Consider the following 27,074-nt stretch of genomic DNA (forward strand, 5'->3'; position numbering starts at 1 on the left):
ATCATTTGTCTGTTGCTCCACTGAATTTTCCCTATTTTTTTGTTAGGTTCAGTCTCGCTCCCTTACACCACAGTAACTATTGAAAGGCACAGACTTTAACGTGTCCTACTAAGCAGAGATGAGACAAAAAGAAGAGTTTGCTTGCCACCAATTGGGGAATATACAGATACTTTTGTGAGTTTTGGTAATGTCCAAATACAACATTATTTCTGAGCGAAGGTTCAGTCGACATAATAAAGCAGATTGCCCAATGCACCTTCAAAGGACAGGGAGACCATTAAAACCCAATGGGGACTGTGCATGTAGCTCCCATTTACATGGGAAAATTTTATCCTTAGTCATTACTGAGAGCATAATATCCTACTTCTGCTGAGAACTCATGCAACAAATTAAAAATTGAAGTCCAGCAGCAGGGAGCCTGAATATTGTCAGATAATGAAGGAAAATTAAATGGCCAAAAATAGAGTCAAGCTTTAAATTATTAATATTTTTGTGTCCATGCCTCTTGCCTTCAACACCAAAGCCCTACTTTCTCCCCAGAAGGGATGTGAACCAGAGCACCAGGAGGGCAGAGGGGCAGAGCTGGCAGGGCACACAGGGTCAGCACAGCCCCCCATCTTCATCTGGACGCTGCTCCCACTGCTCACCCCATCTCTGCTGCGGGAAGAGCCAAACCAAACTCTCCCCATGGCTTCAGGTGAGTGAAGCTGCAGTTTGGTGCCATCTCTGCCACCACAAGAACGTGCCCTATCCCGGGCACCACGCACAGGGCACGAACATACCGCTGCTGTGCCCACCTCAGCACACAGATACTTTAGAGCCGTCTCTTCCTCACTGACTTACAAACACAAACGGGTTTCTGAGCAGACCACTGGCTACTCTTTTGGCAGGTAATTGTTTTCTGTCCCTTCAACTCAAAGGCAGGCTGGCACTCGAACTTCAAACTGTCCCCGTGACGGAACGTGGATCCTTCCCTCCTGCCGTAGGCTGGGATCCCGGGATCGCCGCAGCTCCCTTGGTCAATCTCTGAAAGAGAGAAAACAAAAACCACATGGGAGGAGCGCTCTGACGCCGAGCTGGTGCCACACTGCCATACCCGTGTGCCACGTGCTGCCGGTCAGCACTCGACCCCCATGGCATCCCGAGGGACCGCTGGTCCCCTCCGCTCCGTCCCTGCGGGAAGGGGGTCAGCAGCGGCACAGGGCACAGCCGGATCTGTCCAACACATGAGTTTTCCCACTGTCACTGAAAAGCCCTAATAACCTTGAATTGCTCCCTTGTCCTTAAACTGATCACACAAATGCAAAACGCAGCGATACCCACGGGGATCCTCATCCGTGTCTGCTTCCAGGGCTTCTTTTGCAGCAGGCAGACCATGTGCCACTACAGGGATTTTGGGCAAAGGGGACTTGGCCAGGGGATGTGTGCTGGATGGCCATGGCTGTTGTCCCCCCTTCCCACCCCTGTTTCCAGTTCTCCAGGCACCCCGAAGCAGACAGCTGACACCTTATTGCACAGAAACACACAGTTAATCTCTTGCTGCACATGTGTTTTGACTTCAGGAAAATCACGGACACAATTTTCTGTTATCTCTGCTCTGTACAATTTCATTTCTAAAGGGCCCCCCAGCTCTGCATCACTATTAGCTACAAAACTTCATCCCCTTACAGCCTCCTCAGCGCTCCCACATTATTCATCCGCTTCACATTCGTCTTCCACGTTCTCTAGTTTTTATCCCCATCATCTGTGATCAGCCTCGCTGTCTTCTCTCCCCGTTTTCAATTTCTTACACCAAATTGGAAACTTCTTTTATGACATTTTCTTTGCAGAGGAAAAATCGCATAATCCGAGATCTGCGTTACTCCATCTAATATTCCAATTTGGTTTGAATAACAACAAGCACCTCATTATTATGCTGACTTCAGGCAACTAAGATACAGGTGGATTTTGAATAGAAGTCACAACAAGGCACCAAGCTCCTGCTACGCCTCTCTGCATCTTGAACTAAAAAGTCACTGCCAGGTAACGAAGCATGCCCAAAATAATTTAACATAAATTAATATTAAAGTTTTCACGAAATAGGTTTCTTTTTTAGCCTGCCAGTGAAAACAGTTTGCCAGGATTTACGTAGCTTTCTGCAGGCTTTGAAAATCCAAATGTTTAAGATTTGTACTTGCATATAAGGGACAAAAGATAAAACAGTTTGGATATTAAAGTAGCACTGAACTGTACATTACTCTCCAAAAAAAAAACCCAGGAGACAAATAGTGCAAATCATGGAAAGAAAACTCAGCTTTAAAACTCAAGAAATAAGAACAAGCTCAAAGGGCAACGTGCATATTTTAAACACATATCGTTGTGTCCCGACAGACACGGGACACTGGTAACACTTTCTGCTACAAGTCAACAGCCTCTGAAAATTAATTTTTGTTATTCCTTTCCTTCCTGCACCGTGAAGTCCTGAAACAGAGTCTCAGCAGCCAGCACTGAGGGCAGGGTGTGCTCCAGGGCGCCCTTCGGCATCTCCAGCTCCTGCCATCACCATGGTGACACGGGGTGCCCCGGGGATGGACACGCTGGACGTCCCAGCACCCTCCAGTTGCCGATACTGGGTCAGGATGAGATGGATGCTACCACGTCACTCCAGCCATCTCTTAAAACCACGCACAGGGCGATAGGGGCTAGGTGAGCCGGGCAGTCACCTCCCAGCCCACTCTGTACCCGGCCTCGACGGGGCCGTGGGGAGCAGAAGCACCAGCACTTCTTCATCACCGACCTGAAGCGCTGCAGAAGCTAAAGGGAGCTACAAGTGTTCAGCATATTCACTGCTTTTGTAAAACGAGGACATGCTCAGGCTACCAGACACTCAGAAAAAAATGCAGCCAAGCAAAGAAAAATAACCCCCCTTTGAGCCTCTGCTGAGAAAGAATAAAGGTAACACGGATGCTCTCGAGGCACTGATTGAATGGTCTCCTCCCTCCCAGGACCCCCCTCACTCGTGAGCTTGTGTAGTCCTTTCAGGTCACACTGCATGAACCCAGCAAGAACAGCTCTACAGAGTGAAATCACAGGTTTGAAAATGGGAGAGAAACGAAGAATTAGAGCTCACGTTTTCCACCGTGCACGTGATCTCCTTGTTAGCAGCAGGCAAACAAAGCAGGCACGTTTTATTACATTAGAGAGGCCAGAAAATGGAATTTCTGTCCTGAGAAAATCCCCTGGTTCCTAGATTTCTTCTCATACATCATGAAATTCATGAAATATTTAGCAGAGCAGAAATTCCAGAAATGAGTGATTCAGAAATATCAAAACACGTTACTTCAATGAGATTGAAACATTTCTCCTGATGAATGTTTAAGTAAAATCACTTCCACATTAGAATAATAAAAGTCAAAACCAAACAAGAACATCTAAATCAAGTATTTTGACATTATTTAAATGAAACAAGTCAAAATGAATCTTTCAAAACTTCTCCGTCAAATATTATATCACACAGCTAAGATTTTGACAAAACAGCGTTTTCCAACAGAAAATGTTTCGCCAGGAATTTTTCATCAGCTATTTATGCTATTTGTCTCCTGGTGGTGGGTGGGGGAGCCGGGTCCCTCGGCTGGGTGCAGAGGCAGCAGCCCACGCTTCCCGAGCGGCACAACCTCCGCGGGGGCCGGCAGCGGCGCGGGAAGCACCACGCTCCATCTCTGCTCCCCAACACAGCCGCACCAGATGCTGCGGGCACCCAAAATCTGGGCCACCACTTTCCTGGGCTTCCGTGGGAATTTCTGCTCCTGACTCAGCTCTGCAGGAAAAGAATTTCGGAGCTGCAAGCCCTGCAATAGCAAAACTCCGATTTCTGGAAAAAATACCCACAAGATGGGGGATTTGTAAGCACGTAGAGGCCATACCTGAGGAAATCATACAAATGTTACTTCCAGCCAGAAAAGACTCTCCAAAGAACACACTGAACCTCACACAAACTATTTCACACATACATTAACTCTGCTTAAACTAATGGAAGCCAATAGTTTTGGGCATGCATCTGAGGGAACCAGGACCAGGGTGTTTCTATTGCCCAGTTCTGTTTGTTGTTTGAAGAAAAAAAGATCTAAAGAGGCAACATGATGAGGAAGAGTGGATATAACCTAGAAGAAAAGCCCCTTGGTCTATATCTTTGCCACATCCCCCCCATCTAAAACCACTGTTGCAGGGCAAACAGACACTGGATCTAGCAAGGCTCATTAAAACCCTGTGGCATAACATCAAATCACTCCTGCTAAGGTTTATACGAGACTTAAATACAAGTAACACGACCCTGAGAGCAGTTCAGGTCAACACATCATAAGCTAAAAGCCTTCATGTCTGTTGGTTCAGCAGTATTTCAGCACCAGTGTTTTATGACACGAGTCAATACTTTTAATGGAAAAGCAGAGCAGGAAAGATACAAACACTAAGGTTGCTGACAGACTTCCACCATCGACAATATTGGGGGATCAGGTAATGTAGAACCTAAAATACATAAGTACACACAAACAAGAAGTACCTGTATGTTGTCTGGGCTTGTTGGTGACACCTGAGAGCATCTCACTAGACAAAACCAGACAGTGCTCCACAGCACAGAGCTTCGAACGCCAACTCTGAACAACATCAGAACTAGCTTCAGATAAGTCTATTTTTCCCCCAAGGCTCCCAGGATCAGGCAACTTAAGACATTATTGTTTGTTCTCAATTTGACATATATACACATGTATGAACACCTTTACACGCAGCTTGCATGCAGGTATCTATACAGATAGTTCTGCATTTACATACAACACACATGTGAAAACAGAGGTGAAAACCCAGCAGGCTCATCCCACCAAACACCTCAGGCAGCACCAATTTGATTAAAACCATACAGGCCAGCAGAAGAAATCTTCAGGCTCCAGCTCTGCAGAGCTCCTAAGCCTCTTAGCACCATGGGGCTAAATTTCAGCTCTAAAGCTGAGCTCTCGAGAGCCAAACCCTTAGTCAGCATTTCAACAACAATAAATATTGTTTAATCATCCCCTGCCTGCAGCATGCTGGTAGTTCAGAACGTAGACCTTCGTCAGCTCTACCCAAACTAACCCAATTCCAACAGAAATCCAAACCACATTAGCGTGTGTGTGCCCATAAATCTAGTTTTAATTCTAAATTATTACTTTATATTCAAAATATATAAATATAAATGTAAGACTAAATTAACATCTGGCTTTGTTCTATTTTTTCGTGTTTTAATATTTCTGTCTCTTACCACAGAATTTTATAGTGTTGATTTACTTTCATGCTATCACTTGTAATAACCTCAAGCTCATCAGTAACAGAAACCTGTTTCCTCCCCACACCTCCCCTGTGAGGGAGACCAAACATCTTCAGTCCACCGACGGGGAACACAACTGCAGAAGGACTGCAGATGAGATTAGGGGAGTCAATCCTCTTCAGTGAGCTCTAAATTTCTCAAGAACTTTTGTAAATGCTACCTGAAGAAATTATTTATTCCCAACCATTACGAGGGGTTGACCTGGAAACCTTCAAAGAACCCTTTCGATGGCTGTGGAAGGCACCGGGCTGCTTTAAGGGGAAGGTATTCTCAGAAGAAGCTGTCTGAGGTTAAAGGAAAAAAGGGAGAAGACCTGACCCAGGACCCCAGGAGGCTCTAAGTCCTCTCACAAGTCAAGCACTAAATTGCAGTATCAACCAGCTTGCTATAGCTGTGAGAAAGAAAAGACTTTTCCTGCAAAGTGGAGCTTAATACAAATTTCTTCTGACAAGCACTGGAAGTCCAAAAACATTGTTCACTATTATGAGAGAAAGTCTGTTCAAAAGGATAAGAGCGGCTGCAGTTGAGACATTGGAGATTTAGAAGTAATCTTCATGAACATTAATGAGCCAGATCCTCAGCTGCTAAAGACTGACACAGCTTAACCGAAAATCAATGCTGTCACACTGATTTACACCTGTGGAGCACTTGTTCCAAACACATCCCATCTTGCAGTGCAGATTTGGAAAAACCTGAATCCAGCTGCCTTGTGTTTTGCATACTCTCCCTGGTGCAAATATGCTTTCTCCTTACTCACAAGCGAAGCAAAAGGACCTGCTCGGCTCCCCCTCCTCAGGAACCCCACATTAAAAATTCCACAGCACCTTGCCCCCTCCTCAGCGTGTTCCTTCCAACAGGTCCTTGAATCCGTGCACCAATCAATCTCTTGGGCATAACTGTTTCAGCACTACCAACAGGCTTTATGGCTGCATTACACTTAAAACGTGCACTAAAACGTACGTGGTTTAGGATAGATGGCTGCTTAAGCATACTCTATAAGCAATACTCTGCCCTTCTATTAGGCAGATTTTCTGTCTTGACTTTATATAGCTCCATTAGCTGCAATTTTCCTCTCGCAATTAGGAAGAAGCGCGGCCATAAAACTCATCCTGAAACTTGTTAGTAAGTTGCATATAATTTCATAATGTATTTGGCAAGTGCTAATTGCCTCTTACTTCAGTGTCTCTTGCTTTGTAACTCAATGCATTTGCAAAAACTAAGAGCGTTTATGGACCTGGCTGACTGGAGGTTAGCTTAACCTCAGGAGAGCTCCAGCATGGACCTTAGGTGTGGAGCATATTTATTTGTTTGTGCACAAATCCATCTTGCAAGATCAAGAAGCTGCTGTGCAAAACCTTGAGAAAAAGACTTGAATAGGCAGAGAGCAACCCCTACTTCTAATGTATGCAAAAGACAGACACTCCCCAGAGAAAGGTCCCTCCTTTAAGGCTCAGAGGACAGCAGAGCCAGAACACTCTCTTCTTCCTCTCTAGGAGGTTATGGACACAGAAGAGTAGAGCAAAATAGGCAGCAGTGTGCAGGTAAAGCTGATGGGTAGGGAAGGGAGAAGCACATTTGACATTGGAAGCTCCATATGACAGGACTCCAAAGCATGAATGATAATGGTGATCCCCAAAACGGCTGGCAAGGTCACAGGGAGCAAGAGCAGCTCAGCCTTGCAATAAATCAAGCTACCAATGACATCAAAGCAAGTCAGAGGAGGAAAAGTCAAGCTCCTTATAGATCCAAAGTTCACAGAAAATGAACAACAGGATAAGGAAGTCCCTATATCATGTGCTTTGCAACTTCACGTGCTGTGCTACAGGGTAAACATAAGATTTATCAAGAGACTGAAAGAATATGTCCACGTTGCCCTTTGGATGAGAGGAACAAACCAGGCAGGATCTCAGAGCAGAGCCGGCCAACGCTGTCGCCCATCCACAGCGGCAAGTAGGGGTGGCCTGAACACAATATGACACTTTCCTGAAACATGGTAAGTCCCAGGAAAATGCTCTTTAAAAAGGAACAAAAAGGGCACTTAGGGCCCTTGAAAGAAATGGATTTCAATATTACCACTGTTGTCAGTGGAAGCTGCTGGTACCTGAGCATTCCAGGAGCAGCCCCAGGGCGCTAGATGAAGATTTGTGTGCCTACTTTTGGGCATCAGAGTCATGAGAGCAAGCCATCCCTGGTATCAGCAGGTCAGAGAGAAAACTGAAAGGTGTTCAAGTGTCCTGAAAGGAGATTCAAGATGACTACACCAAAAAAGCTGACACGCAGGAGGAAGCGTTCCCGTGTCTGCGGCACAGAAACGCGCTCCCCTCGGCAGGAGGACAGGGAGCAGGTTCTTCCGAGCGGTGCTCGCAGAGGAAGCCAAGGACCAGAGGTGCTCACACCAAATGTGGAGACACGAGATGGAGACTTCTGGAAAAATCTAAAACCAGCTCAAACCAGGAACCTAACAAAAGCTTCAGCTAGAGTCACCAGGCACTTCTGTGAGTTAGAAGGAACACTTTTCCATCACGCTTCCTCTAACTTTGCAAATATCGACCACAACAGTAAACACAGAAGCTTATGACAGAGTTCAGCATTCACATCTTACTGCATTTCATGAGCTTCTTTTGAAAAATCCCAGCATTAACTTTTGTTTCATCTGTAATACTCCAGACCAAAGTTTAAAGTAGTCGATACCACTAATCTACTGGAACCACTGATTACTTGATCTCATTTTATCCCACAGACAGAGTCTGTTGCTGTCGAGCTGGAATTCACCAACTCTTTTCCAACAAAGCAGATGAAAGGGCAATGAAACATTACACACCCAGTCTGCATTCATGGAAAAGAAATCAGGAAAGCTGTTCTTAATGGAGCAAAGCTTCAGTTTTAAGAAAAAAAAAAAATCTGCAGAGTTTCAATATTTTTAGAGAAGCTTCTTTCTCTCTTTTCTAGCAAACAACTGTACCCATCTTATCCCTGATCTTTTGAAAACAAGTAAATTCTGAGAGATGCTTGGATTACCTTCATATGTTGCTTTGAATCCCAGCAAGTTTCTGACACTGTCTGTCTGGAAGAGGAGCCACATCTGGTGGTGTGTGCTAACGATGAGATCAGGGACTGTGGTGCCTGTCAAGCTGCAAAAATAAATCAGAACAAGTAAACAGCCTGTATGTCTCCCCAAACTTATTTTCCCACCAAAATAAAGGGCACCTATACCTCTGTAGGAGCAGAAAAACAACAACAGCGATGTCAACACAATGAATAACAACCCCAAAACAGAACACTCCCAAAACCTGACAGATTTTCAAGACTGATGAGCCTGGCAGTACGTTTCTGCAAGCCACCTAAACAGTGAGTCTTCTCCCAGAGTCGAGGGCCTGCAAGTCATCAACACAATAATAATTACAATTTAGTGCCACTATTGCAGTATATTGTCCAGCATCAACAGTAATCATTTCCTTTCTCACCGAAGCAAAACTTAAGCAAACAAATAAAATTCCCAGAACCCATATCAGTGACTGAATCCTCTCAACTGCCTTTAGAGTATCTTCTAGTATCATCAAAACTTCTTTTCGATACATTCCCTGCTACGTTTCTATACTGACAGAGAAGTTTCCACAAGGATCTCAAAAAAAAAAAGAGGAAAAAATAAATCCTGGAAGACAAGGCACGAGCCTCAAATCTGCTGAATGCCCCGTGAGCCCTTGAAAAGTGCTTGTAATCCCAGCAGTACGGGATGATCAGGACACTGCCTGCCCTTCAAGGATGCTCCTAGGAGCGCTGAAGAGATTTAGAGAAATGTCACCGGTACATCCGTATTAATGAGCCGTGCGCGGCGCGTTCAGCCTTTGGGATTAATCACCTCGTCGTGGTTCAGCACAGCTTGAGAGTTTTATCCCCCACCCACACAAGCACCAGGGCAAGCACTGACACACACACAGACACCCGCTTCGAGCACAGCTCCTTCCCTCCCGGACGCAGAGCGACAGCGCGTGGGAAGGGATCGTTCCTACGGGAATACGATGTTATGTTGCCTCTCTTAGTGGCAGTGTTTAATGTTGTTGTTGTGCTATGTCTTCTAAGGTATTATCTGTGATAAATTTATAAATTACCTTAAGTGCAACTACTGCAAGAGGATAGGGGGTTTGTTTCCTCCAATCTAAATAGACACAAACGTATAGATGTGGCTTCTGCCTGGCACCGTCCTCAAGTACAGCAGCAGCACCTGAAAGACTTCTTGATAAAATCGGTCCCCGAGCTCTCCAGGCAGAATTCCTGCAAACCAGTACCGCAAGGGAAGGAGCCCAGCAGCTGTGTGTTGATAGCATCCTGTGGATAAACGTAACTTGCAACCGCCAGGCATAATTGGGGCAATCCCCAGTTTCCTGGGTAACCGGAGACAGTACGGCTGATCCACCAATTGCTGTTTGTTCCCAGTGAAGCCAGATGACTGCTCCAAGGGTTGTGCTACTTGTTCTACTTGCTTGACATTCTTAACCCTGGCTACCTGCAGGGCACCAGAGTCTTTCCAATAGCCTTACAGGTACCTAACACGTACGGGACCAAACTCGCCACACACGTAACTCTCCTCCCCATCCCAGAGATGTTCACCAGTCACATATGCACTGGGGACTACTCAACACCTGGAATCAGTTGCTGCTCAAGCTCTGGTTGTGGAATCTTCAGTGCGTTTTTCCCCTGAAATCATTCACATCTCCCAAGCCCATCAAATCTCTCCCAGTTTTGCCCCCACCTTTGCTGTTATTGCTTTGACCTGCACCAGAAATTTTATTGATCCCAGGGTGCTGGTATATTAAGAAGTAATCTCATTTTCATGACTGTTTTGCATCCAGAGAGTTTGATGGGGAGTGCAGAAGTGCTATCGTTGAATCTTCTCAAGTTATTTAAGCAGCAGCCAGGCAGGAACATGGAACACACCAAGAGAAAAGCCTTCAGAAAAAGGTGCTTCAAAGGCTTTTGCATGCTCTTCCACTCCACTTTAACAAGCTGAATGATTGATTTGGGTGCTTGTTACTTCAGGGAATAAAACCCTCTCTGCAAATCAGAAAGCTCAGCCTAACAATCCGTTATGTTCTCTGAGACACATTTTACAGGGATGTGAGTAAGACTGGAAACAAACGGTCCTTCAGACCTCAGTTTGGGATACTGTCTGCTGCCATGCAAGTTGGTTCAGATGTGTTTCTTGATTTCAAAGGCTGCAGGGACCTAGCTCCTTTCCAACAGCCGAGAATAAATGAAGAGTAGTAAAAAAATTGGAACTCCTGTCACTGACAAGGTCAGGTTTCTGCATGTTGATTCCTCCAGAAAACCCTACACCTTGTATCCAACGGATATCCAACCTGATACAGGAACTCAGCTGACAGCAGGTAAGAGGGCAGCAACTGCTGAGAAAAGCTGCCCGTGGACTTTCAACCACAGTCATTACAAATGGAGTATTTCTGTGGTCTTCACACCTCTTTCACATTTCATTACTTTTTAACTTATCCTCCCAGATTAAAAATAAAAATAAATTTCCCTGCTAGGATTAGCATTGGCAATTTGATGGAAAGTTCTCCTGACTGGGAGACGATGCCACATGCTACACCTTGTGCAGACAGTCTCAGATATTCCAAATTTGCATTAGCAAGGTGTTGAGTAGCTAATACAGAGTGAGAAAACGTGGAATGATTAAAATCAAATCTAGGAAAATCTTCATGGGCTTTAGGCAAACAAAAAGGAACGGAATGAGAAATCATTTCAGCAAGTTATTATAAACTACTCCCCTGGCAGTAATTCACACATTTTGACCAATCAGCTGTGAAATGTTCTGTGACACTTTAATTACAAACACTTTTGCAATAATCAGACTTTGCATTTATACACATGGCAGGTTAGAGTTCCTGACCGAAGTATCACCCATGTTCATGTTCCCAAAAGAAACATACAGGAAAATGAACCTCAGAGAAACAGAGATTTTGGGAAGACAAGCACACGCTAAGGTAAGGGAAAACGGAGTGGGAGGCTGATTCATGGGGAAAAACAAACGAAGAGGAGGAATTAAAAAACACAATATGAAATACTCTCTACCAGCTGGAAAGAATACAACAGCTTTGCTAGTGTAGCTTTTGGAGAGTTGTTTGTTCCTATGCATTTTTGGTTAAATAGAAGAGTCTTTCAAGTTAAGACCCTAAAGCTGGATGCTGCTGGCTCTGGTTCTAAAATCCCGTTCATCGCTTCAAATATTCCTTCTCAAAAGTCACAGTGACTTTTCCTGGCTTCTGCTCCAGCACCTGGTCTTGAGACATCTGAGACTTACATCCTCGCTCTCGGGAGGCAAACGATGCCCCAACACATCCAGCAGCCAGGCTTTCAGGAGCAGGCAGGACCTGAACACAGACACGGGGCATGTCTGAGCTCTGCAATACGGAGCAAAATAGGTGCTCAAAGCTGACCTGGCCTCGGGAAGCTCAGCAAGCAGCACACCTTCCCGTGAGCTGCTCTCCCCATGATTCGCACGCACCGTGGCACGGCTGAACCAGGTCACTTCGTGCTCGTGGTACTGAACTGCACCGCTCAGAACAGACATGCCGAGAGCAAGAGACATTTCCTGAAATGTACACAGCACCCTGAGGTCTCCAACAGCTTTTAAATTTTGGATTTCCATAAAGCTACACAGTATTTTACTTTAATGATTCAGAGAAGCTACAGCAGAATCATTTCTTCAGTAAAGTGCATCGGAGTGATACCCAATTATCAAAATTACACTTGAACGATGCACAAATTGATTCCTCACTGACCTTACAAAAAAGGAACGGAGAGACTTTACTGGAGGAAGGGCAAACATAAGCCACCAACACCAGCAGGGTAATGAGAAGAAACAGCCTTCTGAAAGATGACCACGGCTCACTTGTTCAACCGTGGCGTTTTCTAGGGGCTGCTGTAAAAGATCCTGACTTACTCCTACGCTACACAGGGATCCACTGCCCCTGCAACCACTTCCTCAGCACGGTGTGGATGCGGAGTGAAACATGCTCTTTAGTAAAACTAAACTTCAAAGAGACATGAAAGTTTAAAGGGAGAATAACCTCCCTGTGGTGTGCACACTACCTGCCACCCTCCATCGAAACTCTGAGGTCCCAGCACACGCTTTCCTCAGAGCAGCCAAGAGCTCTCACCAACCTCAAAACTGCCTTAAAAAGAGCAGACACCACAAACTGATGCTTACATGCTACAAAACACATGGGTCAGGGAAAACCCTTGCCTTCCATCTACTAACTCACACGCCCCTTTGGATCACTCTGATTGACACGCTCCTTCCTGCTAAAACCCAAACTGCCTCTAGTTATCAAGCACTGAGTAGGAGATGCTGAAGGCCAACACGGAGCCTTTGTCCCTTTTATTCCCTGTATTAGCTGCACTGTAACATAGAGCACTTGGTCTTCAATTCTAAAAACAACAGACTGATAACAGAGCAATTCTTCATTCTAAAAACTGGCAGCATCAGAGATTTCATCTCTTCCTTCAGCATGGCTGGGTTGGCCTCGTACTGGTCCAATGTCCTCACTTCATAATTAAAATTGGAAAAAAAAACAAACACAAACTAAAAAGCAACCAAAACTCCCCCAAAAATCCTACATCTAGATGGGAAATACTGATATAAGAAAGCCTGGAAGGAAAACAGGACGATCTACAACGTTTCCTCTACTGAAGAAACCTCCAGAGAACATCGTATCTGCAAACTAAAGGGTATAAATTGAGGGGGACCAATTCTCAGCCTTGAAGCAGCACGTGCCACCATTTACACAAACACACACTGGGGGTAAAACGCTCAAGATGTCACTCAAATGTAATGGATTTACAGCCACTTTGCACTGTTCAAAATGACTGTGCAAGAAGGACAGCACAGGAGAGATCCAAATAGCTCTCAGTTCCTGCCTGATTTGCATCTGCTCTTGTATCCAAACTTGAATCCTGTTCACTCAGCTCCCTGGACACCCTCAGCCTCTAAGGGGCCCCAACAAAGGCAGTTCAAGAGAAGTGAAACAAAGGTAAGAGCCTTGTGTCAGCTGAAGTCTAAGAGAATGTGATGAGAGAAGAACCCACAAAGAGCAGCTCCATCAACAACGACAAACAGCACACACACCATCCAGGGAGGCACAGCAAGCAGGCTGGGACTCCATCCAAACATCAGCTCCATCTCATCAGGCACGACTCGGGTGGGGATTCCTCACAGGGACAAAGAACATGCTACTTACACGTAAAGCACAGTTTTCTGGTCTCCGACTTGTCCTCCATCACCCACTGTCAGAGTGTCATATCCTCTTTCTAGTTCAAATTCTTCAAAGGTGAGTTTGATAACCTGGCAAAGATGCATCACGTTAGTACGAATCAACTGCCAAGGCAGCCAGCAGATCCCCTTGTCTCGTGTATCTATCTGTTTGTCTATCTGGGAGCAATTTATAAGAGCATCAATATCTCCAGGACATCACCAAAGGTGACCGCCCTCACTTTTTATAGCTCTGCAGCACTTCTTTGCAGACAGATCGAGCTCTTACTGAAATTACCTCTCAGATTTTTCTACTTTATCTATTGATTTTCTAGATGACTTTATTGATAAAGATAGGTGTGTTGGGATTTCAGCATGCTTTTTCCCCACAGGTACTGCTACTGTTTCTTTCATAAACCCAAGATTACGGATTTGAACGTGCATACAGGCAGTGTGTTAGTTCCATATGGTACAGAGAGCCTTTCTTTTGCTCTATGTTGCTCAGAAAGTTCTGGTTTTCAGAAGCTCCTGCCAGACCAAGAAAGGCTTTACGTGAATTACTGCTGGAGTAGCTCAAGGAAATAGTCTCAAGCTGTTGGCAAACACCATCACCCTATCTGTCCGCAGCTGTTTGTCTCCTGTATTTTCTCTCCTGCTCTATCCAAACCTTCTACCCCCACTTGAGTCATGCAGCTTTTACATATCATTCAGGAGCAGAGGTCCCACGAAGCCGAGAGGTTTGTGCTCCAAGTCTCTTAACTGCTTTTGAAACCTCTTATTTTCAAATAACTGAAAATCATGAATGCATCCAGACCCTTGTGTCTGTGCCTGTAAACATACTGAAATTCCTAACTTTTAACAGATTAAATTAAGCCGAGTTTCACGCTACTTTTTGCTGTTTCACACAACATAGAACCAGTTACCAAAAGCAATTAACGAGAAGCACCTACATACGTGCCGAGGACCCCAGACACGCGATGCCACCCTACACCTCGACTTGGGGCAAGGGAGCAAGGCACTGGAAAACTAAAATCTTTGTCTTGTAATATCTTCCCTATTATAAAAGCATCTCCTGTGAACGCTTGAGCACGTGTGCCATCACAGGGGGATAAAATCCCAAAGTTAAACCAAAACCCATCATCAACTGTGTTACATTAAACGTGAGCGTGCTTCTACGGTCTCTTCACAGCTTGTACGGGCTCTCTAAGAAGCCAACAATATTTTTTTGGCAAGAGCCACTCAATTTTAACCCCTTAAGAAAATACTGGTTAGTCAGACATTGAACAGCTTGAGTCTTCTTTAAAAAAAGAATGGGTGTATATATATAGTTCAGACTAAATTGTCATGTGCTGGTGTCTCCTACATATAAATGCAATGAATACTTTTCAAATGCATAGAAAAGCAAATTAGATACTTTAGTCGTGACATTCTGAAAATAGGTTATTACTCAAAAGCCCCAGGATCATGAAACAGGAGCCTGTGTGATACTTCACTGAAGTTTGGAACCATTAATTTTAGCAGTAATACCAAAATATTAACCTGTGCAGACTACTATTAAACCATGTACTGATGAAATAATGTAATTAATACAAAGAACACAGTTCTGTAAAACAGCATACATCATTAGTTAAACCAGTCATTCAAGTAAACTGCATTCTAAGGAGTCTGACCCTAATTAAATAACTAATTACATTCTAGTGTACTGAAGACTGAAACCTTGCAGCAGAGGAACAGGATGCTGAATGCAATATACGTTTATCCTACCAGCACACAAAAACACACGGTTGACAAAACCCCACTTTTAAGCTACAGAAGTGACAGGAAGCAATTAGCAAAGTCAAGAAAACAGGCTGGAACATGACACCTGATTCTGAGGCTTCGCACTGCAAAGCGATCTGAAGTGCAGTCACACTCATTGGAAAAAATCCACAATAATTCTCTCCACAAAGCATAGCCCCTCTTGCAGCTACATTCAAATGCTTTACGAGCGTACATCACTCATTTCCCCCCCACCTCTCCCCAGCCTCAAGCATCCATCTTCATTTGGGATGAATCATCCCCTGGAGGGGCCCATCTCTCTCCACCGATGACACCAGAAGCTTGGACAGAGCTTTATTTGGCTCGCTAGGCTCCAGGTGACAATAACCCCTGGAGAAACATCATCCAGTAACATCCGTTATGTCAAGAAGGTTCAGAAATAGTTTTGATGCAAATTCACCAATTATCATATGCATTTCCCAGTTCCCAAGTGATTTGTTTTTCTACTACGGTTGAAATTAATTCCCATGGCACTGGAGACCAGCAAAAAAATCTACATACCCTGAATACCCCCTAAATTGGTTCGGTGCGTTGCCCTCTGCATAGGAAATAATTCCAAGTTGTCGGCTGAAAAGCACGATGCCCTTAATACTGTTTGTGTAGGTTTCTGAGCAAACTTGGAGGGGATTATGTAGCTCAGTGAATCTGGCTCACAGTTCTTTTCCAAATATAGAACAGATGACTTGCAAATGAGTTCTAAATTCAGCTCGGTGGTTTTCCCATCGCTCGTATTAAAAGCTTCATGTAACAGGACCTGATCCAAAGACCACTCAAGTCAATAAAAAGATTACCACTGACTTCAGCTCAGGCCCATAATGCTTTTATCTTCAAAGTTATTTTACAGGCATTTTAATTAATTCATCTTCCAGCCCCTCCCTCAGCCACGCTGGGGAGCGTGCGGTGATGAGATCATCCCCCGGCACACAAAGGCAACGTGAATTCTCCAGTTTACCAACATGTTTCCAACATGGGCCATGCTCTAAGCAAGCCAGAGTCTACGTGTGCATTTCAGAGACAGCACTAGATGACTTGTTAGGTAGGAATACCAGTGACCGAGCTGGTGTTTAAAGCCATATACCAGCAACTCCCAGTGCTGTATACTGGGTCAGCCTCCGAAGCTGGGAGGCTCCAGCCTTGGGAGCTGCTTGCTGGACAAAAGAAACCAGTGACTCTACTTGCCTTTTGGTAGTTTTCATGCATCAGATGTGGTCCTGCCTGCAGAACTTCGGTTTCCAGAGCCTCAATGAATTCTCTAAACAGCAGAAAACACTAAGGGCCATTGATTTGTTTCCATTATTCTCCATCTTCCCGAGGGGTGCCTGAAGGAAGCCCACACAGTGCCAGCTCTGCCATTCCCACAGAGGAACAGCACCGGGCGAAGCACCAAAGGAAGGAGGAGGCACAGCAATGGCTTTCCCAAAACCATTAGTGCATCCCTCCCAATCCTGCCTGCTTCACAGGGATGAAGAGTTTTTCCCTACCTGTAAATCACGCTTCCAGGATGAAAAATCCAAAACTCAAACCCTTTATAAACTGATATTACTAATTAACTATTTATCACTTCAAATAAAGAGGAAATGGCAGTCTCTTTACAGAGTCAATACAAGCTGCTGATTTGTTTAATCTATCCTTATATTTCAGTTGTGCTACACCTCTTTACAGCGTGTGATGTTGCAGCCCATGGATCATAAACAGCACTTTTGCTATTGAATCTCTGCTCCCAGTTGGTAATTATCAAAATTAATGGATGTTACCAATTTCAGTCCCATCTGATTTATGGAAGCTGAGGATCAGGACTCGCAGATTCTGTTTTCTGCTCAACAGTTTATTATTACACAGGTTTAAAAGCTGAGGAAGAAACTAACCAGGGGAAGAGGAGAAAGTTTCCGTAAGTAGAAATTCCCAGAGACAGTAAGTTTTTGATAAACAAGACAGTCTGCCCAGGAAGCTTCCAAAAGAAGAAGCTTGTCCTATCACACTGCCGAGGGAGAGGCAGGAGAAGTTTGTGCACGAGGCTGGCAGAAAAGCAAGAAGATTCGACTCTGAATGTGACCAAGGGTCGATGAAACAGTGGACATGGCAAACAACTGTCAAGAGATGCCTACGGGCCATCTCCTCCTTCACAATTTGTCGCAGAAAATCCAAAAGAAGCGTTAGCCTACGTAATACCCAGGGCATGGCTACCCTAGCTCACTATAACTTCTTTCCAGAGGACTTGGATATCACAAAAACCAGATTTTGCTGACCTTTGAAAGACAAAGATGCACCAAAATAAATGTATGTGATATGCCTAGCACAGCCTAAGACGTCGATGTACTCAACGACGTGTCGGTGCCCAGGCAGTGCATCCCCACAGCTCTGCAGGCCACGGGCTGAAAAACACAGCTGACACCTGAGCAGCAAGAGCTGCTGTTACATGTGGTCTGTTCTCCACTTGCACATCACCCTGACGAAGGAGAACCTCCTGGGTCTGATTAACCAGTGAATCACTCCTAATAAGTCAGCACTGAAAGATATCCTGATTCCACACTCCAGTTTCCCAGAATTTGGGTCATCACTACGCTCCTATGCGGCCAACCCAAGACATCCGCTGGGTGAAATGGCCAGCTAATGACAGCCCTTTAAACACAAACTCATTCTGAAATTGGAATGCAGGAATACTGCTCATTAAAACCATAATCCAGCAGCGATCTGCATTTATTAAAGGCTTAATCTGAGGTCAATGGGGAGAGGGAAGCAGGACTCCCCAGGCTCCTGGCCAGCCCCAGCTCCAGCTGCCCGGGCAGCACTGGAGGCAAGAGCACAAGATGCCATCCCACCAGCAGCAGCGAGCCGGCCACAGCTGCAGGCACTGCCAGCATTTCTACAGACCTAACGATTTCTAGCAAAAGATGAGATGCTGGGACACTAACACATTTGTGAAATGCCTTCCTTGGATCAGCAGCAGAAGGCAGAGTGCCAAAACGCAGGACTGCCTGGAGGCAAGGACCAACCAAGGCATAACTGACCGAGTACACGCATGAGCTCAGTGCCTTGGCACGCGAGATTTGCTCATGAGCTAACAGAGATGATGTTAGTAGGAACCTAGACACTGAAAAGAATGAAACTTCTTGTCTCCTGACAGCAGAAGATGGTGAATAACACCTCAGAAAGTGTATTTTGAGCTACACGCAAAGTAATTTTTTGTTCTTGTGTTCCCATTCAGATCTGGAGGAGAGGAACAGGCTGAGTTTGCAGGGCTGGAAAAAGACATGAGGCACTGAACATCGCCCTCCCTGAGCCAGGGGAAAACAGAAGGGACTTGATCTTGCAGAGGCCAAGGCAGTCGAGCCTTGTTCTCAACATGATCTGTGACAACAGACTTCAATCACACATGCAGACCAGCGGGGACAAGAAACCATCACCAACCTTCCCTGCTCCAGAGCTCTGTGAACACAGGAAAAACTTGTTTATAAAAGCACGATACTGCACAAATAGCAGCAGACAGAAGCATACCTCCCTCCTCACCTTCCCCCTGCCCTCTGGGGGCTGAAATCCCCACTGGTTAGGGGTCAGCTACCAGTCAAAAGTGAAAAATCAGCATTCCTGGCACAGCCTTCCTGCCCCAACTAAGAGCTGGCTTAATGAGATGCTTTGCTAAGCTGTTTGGCATTTCACCACTATTCACGCCAAGATATCAAAGAGGTTTCGATTAAAAATAATTACATTCACTTTTAATTACATCCTTTAACAAAATGAATTTTCAGCAGAGAGGGAATGTGATGTGTTACGGTCTTTAAAGACAGTTGAGAAGCACGTGGAAGTAGTCTGTGGGGGGAGAGGAGGGGAGAAACATGGGAATCAGAATCCTGACTAAATACCAGAGGAGCCCTCCGAAGCAGCACAGCTATACAACTTTTCAACCACAGCACTGAAGCAATGACATGGAGATGCACCTCCAAGACCCACCTTGGCCGGATTGAGCGCGGTGATGACCCACACGCAGTAGGCGTTGTTATCGTATTGTACGGGGTAGTTGGGAGAAGTTATCACACCACTGGGACCACGAAGGTACATATCACACATCCTGGCTGTGAAGAGGAAAACAAGACAGACGTAGGAGTGAGGTCTCAGCTTTGGGACATATACTGTGTTCTTGGCTTAAGGAGGAGAGAGAAACAGAGATGCACACAGTATGAGGGTGGGGGAAAACAAAAAATTGTGCTCAGTGTTGTTTTCACTAGCCAAACGATTCCTTTTTTTCTTCCATGCAACAGAGATGAAGGATTTCTCTGCGATGAATGGATGAGTGAGGTGTTTCCAGGGCCTATCAAACAGATGGACCACCAGTCCAACCACCAGCAACCCATTCTCCAGCGCTCAGACTTATTTTGTTTATTTTTCACTATAATAAAGCCCTTACAGAAATACTTCCATGTCCAGGACAGTGAAACCAACTACACAGAAGATGCCAGGTAAGACACAGTTCCTCTTTCATGTCCCCAGAAGGCTGTATTTGCCTTCTCCATTGCAGGTCAACAAAAATACTGCACAGCAAGTATTTACCAGGTAAGGGCTGACTTCATTCTGGTACGACTGTGGACTCAGAACCAAGACAGCAGCTCAAATTTTGTACCTTAAAAAACATCTTTGGCAACGTAGAAGCTGAAAAGTGGTTAAGTGGGGAAATTTTTTGCCTGTGGTATTCCTTTGATGTAATATTTAACAAGAAAGTGTGAAGAACAGCATCCTGGTTTGTAACTGCCTCTGCTGTTATTTCTCAAAATGAATTTATCTAAAACCTCGAAGGAGCCATAGCTGCACGTGTGGCATCTGCAAGGCTTCCCCCCCCCCCCCCCCCCCAAATAGCAGTAAGGATAGAAAGCAATCTGCTGGCCAAACTCAATACTCAATCTGAGAGAAATGCAAAATAGAACAAACACAAAAAGTGGTAGAAGCCCACACTAAAAAGCAAGTGGCAAAGTTTTTAAAAAGAAAAACACCCCAAAAGTTAGTGGGTGAAAAAAATTAAGTTGATTCATAGAATCATAATAATGCCGGCAAATCCCTTCTTATCTCTTGCAAGAGGACACCATAAATTTCCTTTATAGTGTCACATATTTATGCCAAATATCCTCTTACACTGATTGAATTTATTCTAGGCTTGTTTCAAGAATTAGATGGGATTCCAAAACCTTGAAAAAATCTGCAGATGAAATTAAAGAAAAAAGAACAGAAAAATACCAATTTATGACTTTAAGAGCTTTAGAGGGATTTAATTCAAAATATTACAAGTTGTTCATTATTAGCATTACAAATATCACAATTATGCACGCCACTTTTTAAGAGAGAGGGAAGGAACGAAAACAAAATGGCCAAGGGCAAAATGGGCATTAGTTTTTTTTTTCCTGCTGAAAGAAAACTCCATTCACTGCTGGCTCACGGCTGAGCCACAGGATAATCGGGATCACACTAGTTAGGAACTACAGCCAAGTAATCCCATGTTGCTGCCTACTAGCAGCACATTCCAATAACAGAATCTCCCTCCATCTTAGCTTTTCCAGATTTTGTTTCAGGCTTTCACCTCTTCTCCCCTCTCCCTCTTATCCCATAAAAAGGAACATCTGGAATAGAGAGAACAGAGGGGACAGAAAGCATTGCTAAGAGGTGGGGACACAGTACCAGATATGAAGGACACAAATACAATTCACATGGTGCAGAGCTAACAGCTTATGAGGCTCCCCAGCTAATGGAAATACTCTATTAGTTCCATTACGCACAGGAACAGGTGTTTTTCTTAAAAACTGAAATTCTGGAACCAAAAAAATTACATGAGAGCCAAGCAAAGGTTTCTTTCTCAGGCTTGTGCTGAAGAGACTGAAAATTTAAACCCATATTATACTCCTGCTCAGCCAGAAAACAAGAATCACCATTAGAAAAGAATAAAGATCCTACTGACTTCCGACCATGACACTGGCAGGACCGAAATCCCACTTCCCAGAGCACAAAGGCACTCAGGGCACTCACCTTTCCCAAGCTGTGAGCACTGAGGGGTGGCTGTGCCAGCCGTGCCCCTTGCCCAGGGCCAGGTTTGGAGAATGGACCTGCACATGGCGTTCAGGGCAGGCTGAGGGATCCTAACGGAGCCATGGCAAACGGGAGGACGGAACGGGTGATGCACGAAGGGGATATTAAGGAGTTGGGTTCTCTCATTAGTCCTAATAACTCAGGAAAATTTGTCTGCTCACCTCTGCACACCGGCCTGTGGTCACTCCATGCAACAATTATGTCGCTCACTCTCTTGCAGGTGATGCTTTTGGACCCCTGTAGATCATAGCCCTCGTTACAGGTGAACTGGATGCTGGAGCCTAACCTGGCAGGGAGGACAAGGAGGGGGTCAGCAGCTGACACACTGCTGCAGCAACAGGTTTGGCACTTCTTGACGTGACTCTCCGAATTGTGAGCAGAGGGAGTTCCCCAGCCCTCCGGGCAACAGCAGGAATGAAGGAGGGATGAGCTCCTGCCTCGTGCGTTTGCTTGTGCCGGGCACGGTTTGCCTGGGGTGCTGAGCGTCCACCAACAGACTCCAGTCTTTCAATGCAACTTCAGTGGGAATTTTATTCTGTGTGGGAACACACGCTCAGCCCCAAGAGATGACATGTTCAGCATTCTTACAAAGGAAAAAAAAAAATCTTTATCTACTACTGAAAGATTTGCTCTTTATTCTCTCACTTCGGATTCAGATCCTTTGCTGGTTTAAGCCAACGTTGGCTTATTCACCAAAGTGACACAATGCCAGTTTACAGCAGCTGAGAGTTTATCCTATGGCATTTAGGGAGTATTGGGAATTCCCCTTCCTCCATCCTCACCCCTCCGATCCATTTCCTGGATTTCAGGAGAATTTGATGGACTCAGGTTAAATTGAAAGACACTTTTAGTGAACAAAACAGCCATCAACAGCAAAATAAGATTAAATATTGATTCACCATTGCTAACAGCAGGCTGATTCATTCCTGCACACTTTAAATACAACTACAAGGGAATAACAGCATTGGTTTCAACTTTATAAGAAAACAATTATCTAGCACCATGTCTACTTATTGACAAAGAACTTCACCGTGTTTTGGGAAGTCACCTCAAATTCACGAGGGGCAGGGCCACGCTGTGACTTCAGCTAATGTGAGAAGCTATTTTTTTTGCTGTTTAAGGCAGTTCTCTCTGCACTTAACTGGAGGGGGGAATGACAACAAGCATTGATTACACAAGTCTGGCTGAATGCCCATGTTGTGAAAAGAGAAATACTCAGAGACAGAGAGATCACTACAGATCCTCGTCCGGGACACGGTCTCCCAAACACACACGGGCACATCTATGCACACTTGCTCTTCTACATCACTACTCTCAGCAAGCTTTGCAGACATCATACATTCAGAGGCGTGCAGATGGTCTCTAAAACAGACTACGAGATGCCAAGGAGCACACACAACGGTTACAAACAGTAGCTTTGCAGCATGCAGAAACACACACGTAAAAGGTTCTTACCTAAAGTCGTTGCCTATTCTTTTGCCTCTCTCGGGAATCCCAGGGTCTGGACACATATTATGTCCCTGGGACACACCAACCTGAGTTACTACAAAGCAAAAACAGCACATACAGAGAAAGAATAGCAAAAGAAACATTCTTTCATCAACTGTCTTGGTGGATGTGGAGAGAAAAATGGCAATCGGTAGCTCAAAAACCTGAACGTGTTCCATTTTGTTTAGCAAAACAACAGCTTTGGAAACGAATGTAACCGGAATCATTTCAGCTCAGCTTATACAAAGTGTTTTCTAGGAAATGCCAGCTAGGGACGCAGTTTTCCCTCCATTCTACTACAGACGTACCCCCGAAAAGATTTTTTTTTTTTCATTCTGCAAAATTACACCAATGAAACAGCCCATTTCCGAAGCCTGCGACTAAAACGGCCACCTGTGAGACGACACGGTGACAGCCCATCGCCCCTCCAAACCCGGAGTGGTGCCAGGGAAAGAACCCAACCCGATGAAAAGGCAGGTGTATGATACCAGGGGAAAAACCAAGCACAGAACAAAAGGGAGAAAAGAGAGGGAAATGCAAGTCTAGCGTTTTAAAGCAAGTAATTTAGTTTGAATATGAAAAATTTTATGGAGCAACCTTAATGTCATTGCCAACAAACGTGAAACCTATGAAGCGGTGATCAGCACTGCACAAACACCTTCAAACTTCATTCTCCATCTTCCCATTTCCACCTTCCCCCTCCAGCCTGTCAACTGGCACCAACAAGCACTCAGGCACAGGCTCAGGGTGGATATAACCCGCGTGGCTCCTGACAAGGATGAGATGAGATCTGGCAACATACCCATTGCAATTTTGAACTCCAGCAACTACCAAAACACACAATAACACGGGAAAAGGGAAGATTTTGTGGCGGAGGTGTAGAAGTTTCCGTGACTCAGTTTTCCTGTATCACTAAGGGAAGGACGCAAAGAAAACGGAACATTTCTTGGCAACGATGCTGAAGTGGTGAAGCACGAGTCCCGAGCGAGCACCTTTCCCTTCTACCTCTGCCTGTCACTGGATCAAAGGAAAAACCTCAATTATACTTCAGAACATCCTGCGCTAGCGCAGTGCCCCGCAGACCACTGCCCAACGGATGATGGTGCGGTGATAAATCACGTTTCTCACACCAGACGTGTTGGCTCAACAATTTGAGATCTGAATGGCACCCAGCACGGTGCCAGGCACGGAGGTGTGTGCACGGAGATGCTGACATGGGAAGACAAGCACGTGGAGCGTCTACACAAACACAGACTGCACAGCATGAACACACAAAAAGGCAAGACCAACAAATCATAGCATCATCTGGTTGGAAAAGATCTTCAAGATCGAGTCCAACCATTCACCCTGCACTGTCAGGGTCCCTAAACCATACTGCTCAACACCAAATCTACATGGTTTTTAATATGGTAAATATTAAATTTAAATATGGTAATTACTCATCATGTAATTACACCTTGCGTAGTCAAGGCACTACAGCTGGAAGATCTAACACTGCTCCTGAAAGGACAGAAGGATCACTTTGCTCCCACTGGCATCTCCACCTCGCTGCTGGCTGCCCGTGCTGAAAACGTCACAGCTTGTGACCTCCTCCTCCTTGGCTCGAGGCACCAACACCTCATCCCATCCCCTTCAATGTGGAAAGAGTCCGTGCTGGAGCCCGCTCCGAGCGCGGTTCCTGTGCTGCTGCCTGTGGGACCCGGAGACGGGGCTGGGGCTGTCCCCACCGCCGCACAGGGCTCGGCGTCCCACCATGGCACTCCAGTGCTCCACTGTCTCCTCTGTGTGTTTGAGTAACAGGGACATGGCTTTGGGAAACCAGGTCCCAAGAGACTGCCTTCTCTCTTCTCCATATTCATAATCGGAGAGACACCAGCAAGAGACAGAAGCATGAAAGCAGCACACGGTCTCCTTTGACAGCTGTGTGTTGTATCTAACAAAGCTTTGCTGCCACCTTCCACAGATCCTGACGATTCTGAAGGTACACCAGGGTCGGAAGGAAGGGAGCCCCTGCCCAGAGCAGGGGGTCACCTCTGGTACTGTCAGCAACTGCACCCTGAGAACTGAAGCAGCCACGACAAAACCCTGCTCCCGGAGCGGGTAACTCCAGCGGGTCTCGGAGATGGAAGGTAATCTGGTGATCCTTCTGCAAATGAAATCATCAGCTTCCAAGAGTCCTCCTGCTGGTGCTTGAGATGCTTCTGAGAAACGAAAGGTCAGCTGAACAAAGTACACGGGTGACACCAACTTCTGTAGAGTTTCTTAAGTCACTGCCTAGCTACGCAGACAGATGCCTCCAAACAAAGTAAAATTATCACTTAGGATATAATGTATAAACTAGGGCTGTACGGTATTTAAGGAAACGTGCTAAGATTTCTCATTTCATTTCTCTACCTTCTCCAGATAAAGCCACACTACACGAGATATGCCCACAACGTTCACACACACAAACACAGCTTCTACGTATCCATCTGCTTTCACACACTCAGGTGCTCTCCCTTGCAGAGCACATCACCAGATCACCTCTCCACATCAAATCCTCTCTCCCGTGGTCAAAAGACTATCCAGACAACATCATTTATGCCCACGTTACTCTGTACTGGTATCACATCCATTTATTTTATGTCCCACATCAGACAACAGTGAACCTCGAAGCCTCCAATTCAAAGCTTTGGGAAGAAGCAAGGCAGAGATCAGCCAAACCCCCAGGCACCAGGCAGGGAGGGTGTCAGTCAGCAATCTTATTTCTGAAGACTAAAACCAGTTCTGCTCTTGTTAGCTAGCATTTTATTAATATCTATAGAACACGTGCAGATAAACCCAAGAGCAGATAAGATAGAACAAGAGGAAAAGATATCTTCATATCATGACAGTTGGGATATTTTACTTGTAAATGTAAAGGAGAGCAAAAGGAAAGTGGAGGATGGATTAGATGGTCATTTACAGGAACTTTTGTTCTTCTATCTTTTGTTTTAAACACACACACAAGAACATAACTAAACCAAAGGTCATAAACCATATTTGTTATGCTGAGAATTTGCTGTGGGTTCTGTGCTCATCTTCCTGAAGGTGTGACTGATCTACACCCGGGCTGTAGCACTCCAAAATGAAATCAGGGTCACTAGGAAAAGATTTTAAAAACTGTGACCAACTGTTCAATTTCTACATTACAGGCTCAAAGATTCTCTCCCCCAAACCATGGAACTAGTTTTCCACCCCTTCATTTGTCTCCTGATTTTTCCAACTTCCTTCTCATCGTGTCTTCAGTAGCAGCCAGTTACGATTCCTTTGTTTGCCACAGTAATTTAATCCACCTGCTAAAGGAACTGAGAACCTTCTCTAGTTCTCTGTATCCCTCCGTCTTAATAAAGTTCACTGATAGACTCCCAAGGGACAATTTTTTTATTGAATTCAGGGATGTAAAATATAAGCTACAAAATAAAGCAGCATCTAGAAAAGTTCTACAAAGACTCAATATTTCTCATCATGAGAAATACAGCGCACGCAAGCGAGCTCTTCTACTGGTGTGGGGGTGGGAAAAATTTTAGCAGTTATTGGCTGTTGTGGTTTGTGGTGGGTTGTTGTTTTTTGTTGTTGTTGTTGTTGTTTTTTATTATTTTTTAAGAGGTTGATCTTTATATTCACCCTAAGACTTGCAGTTACTCCATGCAACCATCTGGTCAAGCTAATGGGTTACAAAATTCAGTCCTAAAAGCAGGAGAGCTGACCTACTGATAACGTGCTCATCTCAACCAAGTGTTGGCTGCCTTTCCAAGCCAGGAAGGTCCTTCAGCACCCAGGCAAGCGTTAAGCATTTCCAGAGCCTCAGTGATACTGATCCAGATGTTTAATACTCACATATTAGCAATACACAAACGTGAAAAGGGTACAGACACGGGCTGCAAGGCCCTAACACTGGAGTAGACCACTTCCAGCTGGAAATTTTTAACTTTGGGAATTCTGAACCCATATTTCACATCTCGGTGTTATCTCAGAACAGTTCAGAAGTATGTGAGCTCGGTAAGATTTACAGACTGCCAGATTCTAAAGCCCATTTGCAAAGACTGTGTTTGAAGCATGCCCTACTCAAACCAAACACAGCTC

At 45.0% G+C, this 27,074-nt stretch overlaps 1 protein-coding gene across 1 annotated transcript in view; it reads right to left on the reverse strand.

Moving 5' to 3' along the window:
- The window catches only part of CSMD2 (CUB and Sushi multiple domains 2), a 287,646-nt gene that overhangs the window by 121,659 nt on the left and 138,913 nt on the right, over positions 1 to 27,074 (reverse strand). The window contains exons 8-13 of the mRNA XM_086626228.1: positions 22,938 to 23,025; positions 21,644 to 21,768; positions 19,365 to 19,486; positions 13,588 to 13,691; positions 8,354 to 8,466; positions 844 to 1,026 (exon numbers count right to left, since the gene is read on the reverse strand). Coding sequence (XP_086482354.1) covers positions 844 to 1,026; positions 8,354 to 8,466; positions 13,588 to 13,691; positions 19,365 to 19,486; positions 21,644 to 21,768; positions 22,938 to 23,025 — 735 coding nt within the window. The remainder of the gene's footprint in view (positions 1 to 843; positions 1,027 to 8,353; positions 8,467 to 13,587; positions 13,692 to 19,364; positions 19,487 to 21,643; positions 21,769 to 22,937; positions 23,026 to 27,074) is intronic.

Source organism: Tauraco erythrolophus, chromosome 24, assembly GCF_009769465.1.
Source record: "Tauraco erythrolophus isolate bTauEry1 chromosome 24, bTauEry1.pri, whole genome shotgun sequence".
Classification (NCBI taxonomy): Eukaryota; Metazoa; Chordata; class Aves; order Musophagiformes; family Musophagidae; genus Tauraco; species Tauraco erythrolophus.